General features: G+C 40.2%; 1 protein-coding gene across 1 annotated transcript in view; it reads right to left on the bottom strand.

Annotated features, from left to right (window-relative positions):
- TRIM66 (tripartite motif containing 66) overlaps window positions 1–11,903 on the bottom strand; it is a 33,691-nt gene extending 21,788 nt beyond the window's left edge. Inside the window, 8 exon segments of the mRNA XM_031061349.1 lie at window positions 3–363; window positions 1,338–1,455; window positions 1,582–1,728; window positions 2,499–2,613; window positions 3,372–3,488; window positions 3,726–3,855; window positions 7,991–8,138; window positions 11,895–11,903. Of these exon segments, the coding sequence (XP_030917209.1) occupies window positions 3–363; window positions 1,338–1,455; window positions 1,582–1,728; window positions 2,499–2,613; window positions 3,372–3,488; window positions 3,726–3,855; window positions 7,991–8,138; window positions 11,895–11,903 (1,145 nt within the window).
- Between the last annotated feature and the right edge of the window lie 1,447 nt (window positions 11,904–13,350).

Below are 13,350 nucleotides of genomic sequence, written 5' to 3'. Positions count from 1 at the left end.
CCCCGGCCTGCGGCAGCTTCACAGGCTGGGGGACGGCCCGCGGCTCCCTGTCCTGGGGCTGCAGGCTGTACTGCAGAGGGAAGTGCTGCTGATGAAGGGCAGGAGGCTGGTGGAAGCTCTTGTGGTGGCTCATGTCTTGGTAAGAAGGCTGGGCTTTGCTTGGGTGAGGAATGCTGAGGCAGTGGGAGCAGCACACGGGCGCCGAGCACTGGAGCGCAGGGGGGAACTGGTGAGGCTGGCTGCCCTCCAGCTGGGGGGCTGGGGAGTGGTGCCCACGGTACAGAGAGGGCTGTAAGCCTTAAATATTTCCACAGAGCAGCACATCTGGGTGAGTAAGGTGTCCACCTTCCATTGTGAAACCCCCTGGAAAAAAAACCAGCACGTTTACTCCCTCCTATGGTCTTGACAAATGTATACAATAAAAACTGTACACAGGGAAATGGCCATCATTCACATTTCAAATGTAAAAGATATTCAAATACTGTATCCAAACAGTCTGACAACATCCATTCAAGATAAGTTTCCCAATATTTATCTAGTAATTCAATTCACACCCAGCTCCCACTGATGTCAGTTGAACTCACAGTTGAATTACCCAGCAAACACTTTGAAACATTGACCTTATTTTATCTTAACTGATGGATATGGCTTATGCTTTCATTTTTTTACAGAAGTATGAGCTTATCTTCTCATCCATAAGCACAGGTACAAAAAACAGCTTCCAGAGGGCAAGTGACAAAAATAAAAGAGATTATATTGTGTAGGTGAGATTTGTAAAAGCTGGAAATAGAAGTGACCTATGAAATGATCTTGTCCATCAAGAGATTACTCTCTGCTTTTAAAATACTTTTGATAGCATTTTACCCCTTTTAGGTTTTAATACCTTAAAATGGGAAGAGAACTGGTCTCTTAGATCAGTGATCAGCCCACTGAGCTGAATTTACAGTAAAAACCCATTGCAGTTGGGAAAATCTGTGGCTGCTAGGAAACAAAGTCACAGTATGGACATCTGCTATATAGGTATCACTGTAATTATTGTACAGACAGTGTCTTAAAGCCATCTTTGTGCCTAGCAATTGGAGGTGTCTCAACAGTGCTCAGCTCCTTTGGCCACTAAGAGAATGAAAGCACCAGACATCCCAATGGTCTCTCGGTGAGTGGATAAAAATGGAGAGAGAAAAACAGGAGAGTTCATCCACACTCACTTTTCTTCAGAACATAGCAAGAGTTCCAGAACTGGATGTCAAAACACAAAAGGAGAGCCCTTTAGGAGAGACACTGAATTGTCTGCATCTGTCTAGCTCAGCTTTGGGCATTTGCCTATTTAATTTTCTTACCCAAATTGGAGAGCTGCTTAGTCCAGTAGGAGGGATCCCAAGCAAACCTGATCTTCAGAGGAGGACCCGTGTCTGTGTTACAGTTTGTCTCCAGCAAGCGCTGGATCTGAAACACAATCTGGTGGCACATTAAAGGACAATGATTTTATTCACAGTTTTAAAATTGTGAAAAATATTTCATTTGATCAACGTCAGAACCTTAAAGCAGTTCTCACAATTACTGCACAACAAGCATTGCTCTTACCAGTTCCTTGCTGAAGAGAAATGGGATGGTTTTTTTACTACACACGGCCCAGCTGATGAAGTTCTGGACATGTTCCACTTGTCTGCCTAAAACCACAACACCTTGCAGTTGCTGCTCCAGCCTCTGCTTCCTCTCACTGGTGATTTTCTGGTAATAACATGAACCAGTAGAAAAGGGCTGTCATTCTTCAGACACACATAACAGATGCAATACTTGGCACTGCATTATGTGGCATTTGCAGCAATACTGTTCTTCACAATCTCTTTAAGCCACCCATCACAGAAAGGAAGCAAATCCAACTCAGGAGATGAGTCTGAATTCAGGAAAAGCAATGACTTCCCCAGGAGCAAACAATCTGCATCATTCTGGCCCTGGTTTAACAGAATAACATAACCCTCAAGAAACTGTAGAACTTGGATCAAATTTGCACCTGGGCTTATTTCTCATCTGGAAATTCTAATCAGCAATTTTTCTCCTCAGGACATTTCAAAATAAAATCTCATATAGTTCAACTGGACATCCAAAAACTGAAGCACCAAAACGCAAGTTCTCTTACAGAAATTAGACCAAAATTTCTGAAATGAGATTAATTGGGCTGTTAATGGGCTCCTACAAATTAAAAATTAAAATCAGAATCTGCTTTGTTTTCTAAAGTGCTCAAAAGGTGCACACATATTCTCTGTAAATGCATTAGAAACTGTGGTTAACTCATTATAAGGAAACATTTTGCCACTTTGCCCCGAATCTTTGTCAACCATTGATTCCACATGAAAGTCTGCAGAAAAAAAACCCAAATATTTGAAAATATAAGGAATGGGACAATAGCTCCCACAGTCTATATTCTTTCCACTGGCAGTGGGATTAAATTTAATTTAGTTTGATTTCCCAAGGTATCAAATGCAACTAGCCTTACTTACTTCCAGTTGTTCAAGGAGGATATTTGTTCGTTTGTCAATTTCATTCATCAGAACCATCTTGGCCATTTTTATTTGGTTTTCCACCTTTGTGTACAGATGTTTCACTTCAAGCAACCTATGGGTAAGAGGTACATATCCCTGATGTGTCATTTATTCACTGCTCAGCAGTTATTTGCTACAAGAACTGATCTGCCTACTGACAGAACTGCAGTGAGAGTTGTATCATCATTTCCCATCAGTTCTCCCCCACTTCTCTGAACCTTGACCACCCGTCTCTGGATGTGACATGCTAATGCTGATGGATTCTCTCAAACATCATCCCAAAAACAGTCTTTAGCTCTTTTTCAACAAATACATACATAATACATTCAAAACTTCCAGTTTATACTAGATTATAAACTGTATAAATAGATTTGTACTCTTGAAATGGTTTTATTAATAAGAAGAGAGATCCAACAGCTACTAAATGCATAATTAGTAGCTGAAATCTAGTTCAAATAATTAAATATTTTCATTTTTATATTCATCTTGACTGGAATTGCACCTTGTTTTGAGGTTTCTTGAAGAAATAAGGTATCTTAAAAATTATCTTTATTTGTGATATTGTCAAATTATAGCTCAGAAACAGATTATATAAAGAAATCTTAACTCTCAAGTCAGCTGTCACATGCCTTACAAAGAGCATGGAATTGTGTATCACAATGCCATGACTTGTCAGTACCACTTAAACATGAATTTGATATTTTGAATCTCCCTATTCTTTTCTACCCTCCAAGAAAAAAAAATAGAAGCTGCATTTAATTCTGTTAACCTACATTTAGTGAAAATATTTTTACAGATCACTTCTATTAAAAAAAAAAGCATAGCAATTACCTGTCTTCAATCTGTTTAGCTGAAACCTGAATCCCATTTTTTTTCTCTTCCACCTTAGTTATGACGTTCTCCAGGATAATTCTCTGATTTTGCAGCGCTTCCTCGAGATGCCTGAACCTGTGAAAGAAGGGGAAATTGTCACACCGTGGTTTCCCACGTTCATGGAAACAGATGAGAGCAGGGAGGGTTTCTGCCAGGACAGTGAGGTAGATGTGAGTTAAATCACCTGTGAGACAACTGAGCTGAGTTTGCTGCGGCTTTTAAATTCACAGCAGCCTGCAGCTTCAGCTGGCAAGCACGGGTGGAAAAGAGGGAAGGCACAGGTGAAAAAGAGGGAAGGCACAGGTGAGGTACCTGTGCTCCTTGTGCTCTGCCAGGAGGCAGCTGCGGCAGGTGAGGGTGTCACAGGTCTCACAAAACACCTTCAGAGCCTCTTGAGGGTGCACTGGGCAGAACAAGGAAAACTCCCTTGCTTCATCTTCAGCTGCTGAGGAATGCAAAGCACGGCTGTCACCCACAAGGAGAGCTCAGAAAAAGAGTAACCAACCTCACAGTTTCATGGAAAGTCTCAACATTTTTTAAAGGCACAGAACCTGGAACTATCTGATTATCTGAGGCTGGGTTTGTTTGCATTTCTTTCTTACACATCCTACAAACTGAGCACACCAGGAGCAAGCCATCAAAACAAATCATACTAAACACTCATGAGTTTAAAGTCTCATGATTTGGAGCACCTGCCTCACAACTTTAAATGCCCTGGCCTGGTAAACCACTCGACAACACTATTGAAAATAGAACAACAAATATATTAAATAAATTTGCAGTCACAGCAGAAGCAAGAAAATCCTTTGTTCTCAAAAAGTCACAGGAGCAATTGTTTCCCAAATTTGTGTTTGTTGCAATGAAGTTCATAAACTTCAGCAGCTGGGGCTGATATTAGGGCCTAGAATCTGTTCTTAAAAGGATTTTCTAAAGAGTAATGCGATAAAGAGTAAGAATGGACAGCAAGCATGCAAAGTGGAGGGATTATTTCTGTACAATCTATTCTTGCCTTTTTTCTGAATGGTAGAATTGTTTTAGAAAGAAGGAACACTGTCAACAAAAGATAGCAGAAAAAGAAAGATAAACCATGGCAAAGGCAACTCTCTACCATCAAAGAAAGGCTCGATTGCTTCCTCAGAGTACTCCAGCAAAGACATTGTTCCATTACTCTTTACCAACATGTGAGAAATGAAACAAAACAAGCATTCTTAGATCACACATACTGATGAAAAATTTTAAATTACATAAAGGCATTAATAATTTATACATCATTATCTGCTCATATGAAATAAGAAAAAATATTTCCATTTTCCCACACCAAACCTCTCACTTACCTATATATTTTTTAAAGAACCAACCTGGGGCAGAGACCATACTCTCATCCTGTAGCAAAATGAAGCCTTTTATAGATTCAGAAGTGATAACTACTGCAATTAAACCGACCCACAGAGTGCAGCAAGCTATAGTGGCTCAGCCACTTCATTTTCAAATTGTAAAATTCACACAGAGGCTAAGAAAATCTCATGGCTAACAATGACAATGCAAATATGGAGAAAATCCATGCCACTCTTAAAAAAAATGCATGTCAAATGGCCCAGTTTTTAGATTGCTGTCTACTCTAAATATTTCTGAGGAGCTTGATTTATTTCCTCCAGTTCAATTGACTTTCATTCCACCTTCTTAACAATGTGCAAGAAGATAATTTGTGACAGATTAGGCCAAGAGTTTATGTAACAGCCTTACATAGCTTACATTGTTATGAATTATTTACTGCAGTACCCTGCTTTATTCTTCAGGAAAGTCTATTGGTTTATGGCATTATTGAATCAAATGCTAATAGGTAGCATTAATAAAGGAGGAAATTAGATTAGGGCTTTTTTAACCCACTCCAATATTTTCTACTAGAAAGGATCAAACTGAATTCACCTTGACAGCAAATTTTTTTTCTGATTACATTGCAAATATGTACTTTTTATTAAAACCTGCATCTGACAAGCACATAATGAGGTTGTACAACCAATATATATCCAAGGAGAATGTCAAAGATCATCCCCTATGTGATCAGATTTTACATCTTAAAAGGAAAAAAAAAAGATAATAACAACTTTCTGACAGTTTATGGGCTGGAAAAGCCTTTCAAAGTGTTCAGTATCTGCAGAGCATACAAGCTGTTTTTCTGTAAACTCAAGATCAAGTTTTCTATCATTAACTCAAACTGATAATGAGATGTGGTCTTTAAGGTCCATGCAGTAATATCATGAAGTTGCAATCCTATATAATGATTCCCCCTTTTTCTCTCTCTGAAGGGTTCTTTAGCCTTTGGGTGATTGCAGTCATCCCAGAGAAGTCATTGGGGGTTTTTTATACCATGTCAGATATAAGAGACAAGCAGATTTCAAATGCAAACTAAGAATAAAATCAGTATTATCTAATTGCAACACAGACCCACAGCCTCTGCCACCAGTAATCCCCTGGATCAATTGACATATCAGTGAGAACTGCCAGGGAGCCATGGCATCCTTGACCTACTTTTTACTCAGCTCAGAGCAACATTTTTCAGTTTTGAAATAAGTTTAATACTTAGAAATCAGGTACTAAACAAGGGCACAGCCTTGTTTTTTTCTAGAAGCAAATACCTAACCACAACTACCCATTTGAGCTTCTTGAAAAGAACCTCCCTTGGTGAGCAGGGAAAGCTCAGCTGCCCTAAATTCTGATAATCCACCATTTTCTACAGCCTATATTTTCTTTATCACAGGTAGATCTCCTGAATAATTTAAAAAAGTTTTAAATCTCTGCTCCTCTGATCAGTTGATGTCAATTTTGGAAAAGCAATCTTAGCTAATAGAGTTTTGCCCCCACTTCCATAATTCTCAATGACTCAGACTGCTCTCAAGAAAAGCTCAAGGAATACTTTATTAAAATCACTAGAAATGGGAAGGATTTAATGTGTTTAGTGAGGGTGTTTTGCTACTTTACTTCATTTCTGAGCCAAGGAATCCAACACTGCCAGAAGATCTGGCCCTTACAAGGGAAATGGCAAAAGATAGAACAGTTTAAAAGTGCAAGACCTCTTAATAATTTCAAGAGCTTACAAAGAAGGTGCTGCTTTCAGAACACCCGACACCAAACACATTAAATCCTTCCTGACTGCCAGTGCTGTGTGTTTATTTCCAGAAGGGCAACAAAACAAACAGTCTGAGTTCTGGTGTATCCCAGGATTTGCTTTCTTTGAACTGTTCTGAAGACATATCTGTCATAAATAGATAAAACATACATTAATAATAATAAAAATAATATAAAAGCACCAATTCCATTCCAAATAATTTCTCTATTAACTAGTCTATATATGAACTACCAAGCTCCTTGTTCATGTTTTGTTCAACACAGGGAATTTGGTACTAAACTAAAATTCTCTCTCATGCTTTTATGTGTCTGCATGTTATTCTTTATATAGCGCACACACACACACAGCTAAGCCACACATATCATTTCTTACCAGTATTTGTCAACAATGTGAGATGGTAATCTCAGCTAAAGTGACATGAAATTATAAACAATTGGAGCCTCAAAACCACAGTTCTTATCTTGTCATCAACTCAAGAAGAAAAACATATTGTCCATCCAATCAGGACATGTGAGGGGAAACTGGGGGACTTCAGTTTATATTATTCTCTAGAAAAGATCCAAAAATCATTTAAATGTAATTTGTGGTTTTTCATTATTACCATTCTTATGGACTTCTTTTGTTTACACTCTATTTAGCAATTGCATATTTTGTCTCAAGTGCCTCAAACTCTGCTTGATATGACCACCCAGTACTTAAAAAAACTTCTATAGCAAGTCAAATCTTCTACAAGAAAAACCCTAAAGGAAAATAAAATAAAAATAATAAGTGGGCTTTTTCTTTTATTCTTTTTTCTGCCCTTCATCTTCCTTGTGAAGAAGAATAAGCACACAGAACAAATCCTTATTTTTAGTTAAAAATTGCTTATATAAGTTTAGGTTAGCATACTCTGCTGCAGATTTCTGACCTATTAGTAAAGAAAAAAATAAGTAATAATAGGAGATGGTAACACTTTCTGTAGATCACCATTGTAAAGGGATGAGACATATTTGCCAGTGGCCTTAATTTGTTCAAGCACAAATTGAAAGGAACATCCTGTAGTGATCACAGCCTCCTGCTGTCTGTGGCTCCCTCACACACCTTGTCATATGCACAGGAATTGCTTTGTCATGGTTTCCTCAATGAAATTCCCCAGACTGGGACAGAAATACTGAAAAGGCAAGGCCTGTTGCTGTTGTAGCTCTCCAAACCCTGTCCCATCATTGGAAAAGCATGTGGAGAAGATCTCATCGGTCAAACACAAATATCCAAACTTTTTCCCAATACCGTGGAATGCTGATTGTGGCAATGGCCCTAAAGTTGGAGAAAAATCACCTAATCTCTTGTTGACACGTACATATCCTTTGGGTCACACAGAGCCTGGTGTGTGTGGCACAGAGCCTGCAACTGCTCCCTCTGCAGCTGAATAACTGATATGGGAAGAAAGAAAATCCCAGCCTGCCCCCAGTACCTGTGCAGCCCTTCAGGGATAAAGCCAGGAAGTGGTCTCCAGGTTCCTGGCCATGTCTGTGTTCCTCTGTGCATGAGCTGCACAACCACTTATTGCATCTTGTGCAGAGACTGTGGGCAGGTTTCTTCTCCTTGCACATGGAGCAGCTCTAAGAACAAAAAGTGCAATTACACACAGGCATGACAAATCAGCTGTACAAACTGCCGTCCTTAACAGACTACCATATAGATTGGCGAGCTTAATATTTTTTTTTATATTTTTTGTCCTCAGACTAAAGCAATTCAAGTTATTTTAAGAGCCTGGTTGTAACTGTGTAACATTCAGGAAAATACATAAAGCATCCTACAGGTGAGATCATCTAGAAAACAACATGGGGACACACCCACATACTGTTAATGAAAAACTTAGTTCTTGTCCTCTAAAGAGTTGACCAGAAATGAGTCCAGTTTATATCTTGATATCACATGTGGTGAACTGGAAACACAAGACACAGGAACACCTGGAAACCTTAATTAAGTATTCTTCCCATTGAGTCAACAATTTAGGGAATGCCCTTTGCTTTACAGGCCCTGCTGCCTGGACATGGCACTGGGGGGAAATGAACAGAGCGGCACAGAAATTAAGTGGGTAACGCAACATCTTGTATCCAGAATGAACTCCAGAGTAATTTCAAGACAGCTACAATGATAATTCTTTTAAAAATTATTTGCTTTAGGCATAAAACACCTTGTTTCAAAACTCCCAATATTCATGTATTTGGCTCATCACAGCCACAAAAACTCATGGGCAGAGTGAGAACAGTGATGTAAATTTACCATTATCAAAGCATAAAAAGCAAGGCTTTACCACCACTTTATTAAACTGAAGCATTTCCCTCAAGACTACACTATATCTACTACAGCTATGTACACACACAAATCTCCTCAATATTGCTTCTACTCAGGGCTACTCAAGCAAATAGGAATAGAGGGCAAAATCACTTCCTACGGGGTCCTTTCTGCTGGGCATCAGCTGATCTTCAATTCAGCTGGGAGTTGGAATATTTGCATCCCAACTCTTTGATGTGAATGTGAAGAGAAGGACACAGCAGCCTGTGCCCAGCTCACAACCCCTGGTGCAGGTTCTGGTGAGTGCAAGGGAAGGGTTTCTCCTCATGGTGGCTCAGGAAATAGAAAGCCTGAAGGAAGAACTACTGCAGCTCTTAGCTGGTTGTCTCAGTTTTAAATCACAGCTTGAACACTTAGTGGAACATCAATATCCACCTGAATTCCCTGACAAAAGTCAAGTTCTGACTCACTTCAGCACAGGAAGAAAAATTTTTGTTTTGCTAAAATTAATTAAAATTTTATCATTTCCTTCTATGGCTCTGGCATTTCACAACAGGTGTCTTATCAAGCCATTACTCAAGAGTTTCTGAACACTCATTCACAAAGAGATTGGGCAATTCTTGACAATAAGACAACAAAGCAAAGTTTTAAATGTGCTTAATTGTCTAGAGAGGGAATTGTTTGCGCAAGCCAATATGTTAATTTAGCCATTTGCTCATCAGCAATGTTTTCCAAAAGGTACATACAATAATTTAAATCAAAGAGCCTAATAAAACTTATATAATCAAAATGCAAGAATATGTAATTTGTGGAATAAAGATTGTTATATGAAAAGAAGTGACTTGTCTAAAATGTACCCACCTAGGTCCTGCTCAGGAAAAAGCTGAGGAATGCTCTGCCTTCTCTGCCATCACCAGAACTGCTTAAGCACAGGTTTACCTGCAGCAGCTCAGCTGCCAGCCTGACTGGAATGTGTATTGACACTGCACTGTGTTAACATCACTTTTAAGGTGCAGAGTGTTCCCAGAGCTGCATTATTTATGATGTGGAAATGGGATTTTGGGCAGGAGACTCTGAATTGTGTATTTCTGAAAGTGCTGCTGCTGGCATGTAGCACATCCTATCACTCATGCTCCACTCTTTCACACCCTGAGAGATGCCTTGCTGCTTCCAAGCACTTTGTTACAAGCCTTGACAGACTCCCACTTGAACACAGAACGAAAATTAAGGCGATGGCAGCTCAGATGTGCCTCAGGTGGATGATCTGTGCTTCTCCTTTGGTGTCACTGGTGGTGAAACTGTGGCTTTCATTTGGATTGTGGTGGTGGTGGTTAAAGATAGAAAGCAAGCAAAGCTACATGATTTGACTTAACAAAAAGGAAGCTGAAAACTGTGAAGGTTCACAAGTTGCTCTAGGGTACTCCTATGCTCCAGTGAGAAACCTGCATTACTGAACTGCTCTTAGGACTCCTGAGGGATTACAGAGTAGAAAATCCTTCTTTTAAAGATGGTTTGAAAAAATAATCTACTGCTTTTGAAGACATTAGATATTCTCATCTGATTTCCTTTTTACACAAATTCTCATTGAAAAGTAAATTATGCAAGTCACAGTAATTAAGAAGTCCCAGTATAATAAGTGCATTTTAAAAACTCAGCAGTATCTTCTGAATTTTCTTCCTCTCTTTGGAGAGCGCATGTTAATACACCCCTTCTTGTTTTAGATCAACTTAGGTTGCACTCTGCAAGCAATGTACACCCGAAGACGTCGATACAGTTTGCTTGCCTTAATTATTTTTATGTCCCCAGAGCACTTGTGGATCAGGTTACACATTCTTTGCTCTTTAACAATACACAGCCTTCTCTGTTCCTCCTCTCCACCCAAACTAGTGGCAACTGCAAAGCTGAAGAATAGCCCTGCCTGTTCACTGGGTATTTAACTGGAGTTAAATCCACCTATGTACAATGCCAATTCAAGGCAGAAGCTGTAATCCAATACCTCCCCTTGAATCCATTCCCCAGTGGGAAACTGCAATATGATGTGGCTTTTGTATCATTAAAACAGACAATCAGAAAGTTGTAACTGCTCACATGACCTAAGGGGTGATGTTGGTGTAACAATTTAGTCAAGACAGCTCCTGTGGCTAGCAGGTAGAGAGAGGGATTGTCCCTCTGGAGCTGTCCAGAGAGGCCACATCCAAGAGAAAAAATACTGCACACAAGGAAAGTAACCTGGGCTACATCAGGAAGAGTGTGGCCAGCAGGTTGAGAGAGGTGATCCTGCCTCTCTATTCAACCACAGCTGCCGTGCTGTGTCCAGTTCTGGGCTCCTCTGGACAAGAGAGACAAGGAGATACTGGAGAGGATCCAGCAGAGGCCACAAGGGGATGAGGGATCTGGAGCATCTCTCCAGTGAGGAGAGGCTGCAGGAGCTGGGCCTGGTTAGTTGAGAGAAGGCTGAGAGGGATCTCATTAATGCTGATAAATATCTCAAAGGTGGGCTAAGAGGATGGTGCCAGCCACAGGATGAGGAGCAATGGCCATAAACTAAAACACTGGGAGCTCCATCTCAACATGAAGGTGTGTCACCCTTTACACTGAGGTTACAGAGCACTGGAAGGGCTGCCCAGGGAGGCCATGGGGTCTCCCTCTCTGGAGACATTCAAACCCACCTGGATGTGTTCCTGTGTCACTGCTCCTGTGACCCTGCCTTGGTGAGGAGTTGGACTGGATGACCTCCAAAGATCCCTTCTAATCCTAACAATTCCATGATTGCTTACCTTGAGTTGAGAGCTAAGAGGACAATGAGGAATCCAAGACATTCAGTACCTTCCTAATATGTTGATTATCACAGATAGATTAGTATCAATATTTTTAATGGACTATTTAAAATACAGGGAGTAAAACTCATTCTTCAACTGAAATTTTAAAATCACTGTGAAGGCAATGTGTTCATCTCTGGTGATGAAGTAATTACAGTGCTGCATAAGCAAACTATCAGAGAATCTGTATTGTTTAAACAAGATTTTCTGTTTCCAGTGCTCATCTGACAGTGTTTCAACTTCGTGGCTTTCACTTACCTTTGCCATAGCTGAATCACCAACTGGAAAGTCCTTGAGGAAGAAATTCTCAACTACATCCCTTGCAAAGCAGGTCTGTTTGCACACAGGGCAGGAAAGGATGCCTGAAATAAAAAAAAAAAAAAAAAAAGCAAAATAAAAAAGAAAACCACCAGAAACAAAGCAATGCACACCAGCCATGCGAACCAGGAAATGATATGAACCACACTTCAGTATTGTGGCTTTTTTGGATCACATGGGCAGTTCCAGGAAACTAAAGCATCCTTCAAGCCCTAAGTGGCTAGACCTGGTTCAACATACAGAAAAGAAAAACACGTCAACAAAACTCCTAGAAAAACACCACATTTCAGTTGACTTGTTTCCGTGTTTATTGATGATATCTGCATGTCCAAATTCTCACTAGGCTTGGAGATGATTAAAACTGAGCTGTGCTTTAAACTGTACCCCCTTGTTACAGATCTACTTGTGCTTTCCGAGATTTTCTGTGGTTCTGGAGCAGCTTTACCCCCCCAGAGGTATACCCAAGCATGGAACACAAACTCCTCAGTACCAGTTTTACAGGGCAGGATGCAATCCAGGTGAAGTCGTGGGGGAGTAATGTGCTGCTGGCAGAAGCAACAAGTCAGAAAAAAGATAAAGGATAAAAAAAGTTTCATAAGGAAAATTATTGTAGTCAATCCAGAGGTGGCAAAACGTGATCTCCCCCAAAGCAAAGTGAGCAGCAGAACCTGGTTCCACCCTCATTAATAACTGAGAACAACTGGGGTGAATCTCAGTGTCTGCCTGGGCTGAGAACCAAGAGTTCAAGCAGGTGTCCATGACTGCACACCTGCATTTTTGCACCTGATATTCATTCCTTGACTTCTTGGCCTAGGAGCTCTTGTATTTGGCTGTGTTGGTTTGGGGTTTTTTGTAAAAGGACAGTGCATTTTCCTGGCCACATTCCTGCAAACTACTGTAGATGTGGAAACAGTCTTTTAGAGAGGGTAGTGGTGGTGTGTCAGTCTGTTTCACCTTATCAAGGTGTACCTTTTTTAAGCCAAGTTTTTTTACCATCTATTAAAAACAGAATTTCCATGCTGTGCTCACTTTGCCAAGTCATCTATTTATGATAACTAACAACAGTATTTTCAATGACCAAATGCTTTAAACTCACTTAAGCAAGGTTTTAAAGCAAGATCAATGACAACATTCTACTGTTCCACGTGCTTTTTTTCCTTGACTCAAAATTGTTTGTGCACATGGAGAGTGGCCTGTAAGTTAATTAAACCTTAAGCTGTCTATTACTCTTCACATTACACCATTATCAGAGTCTCTCCTGTTTTCCAGGTGCTTGGTATTGCCTGTCCCTTGGGAATGGCTCCTGCAGTCCCTGCCCAGGGGCAGAATGCTAATTCTGGATGTCCTCAGTTTCAGAGCTGGGCTGCTGTAACAGCTTTCCTAATTGCTTTGTATT

Source organism: Geospiza fortis, unplaced genomic scaffold, assembly GCF_000277835.1.
Source record: "Geospiza fortis unplaced genomic scaffold, GeoFor_1.0 scaffold327, whole genome shotgun sequence".
NCBI lineage: Eukaryota > Metazoa > Chordata > Aves > Passeriformes > Thraupidae > Geospiza > Geospiza fortis.
The sequence above is the reverse complement of the archived record's forward strand: the minus strand, read 5'-3'. Positions and strand labels throughout refer to the sequence as shown.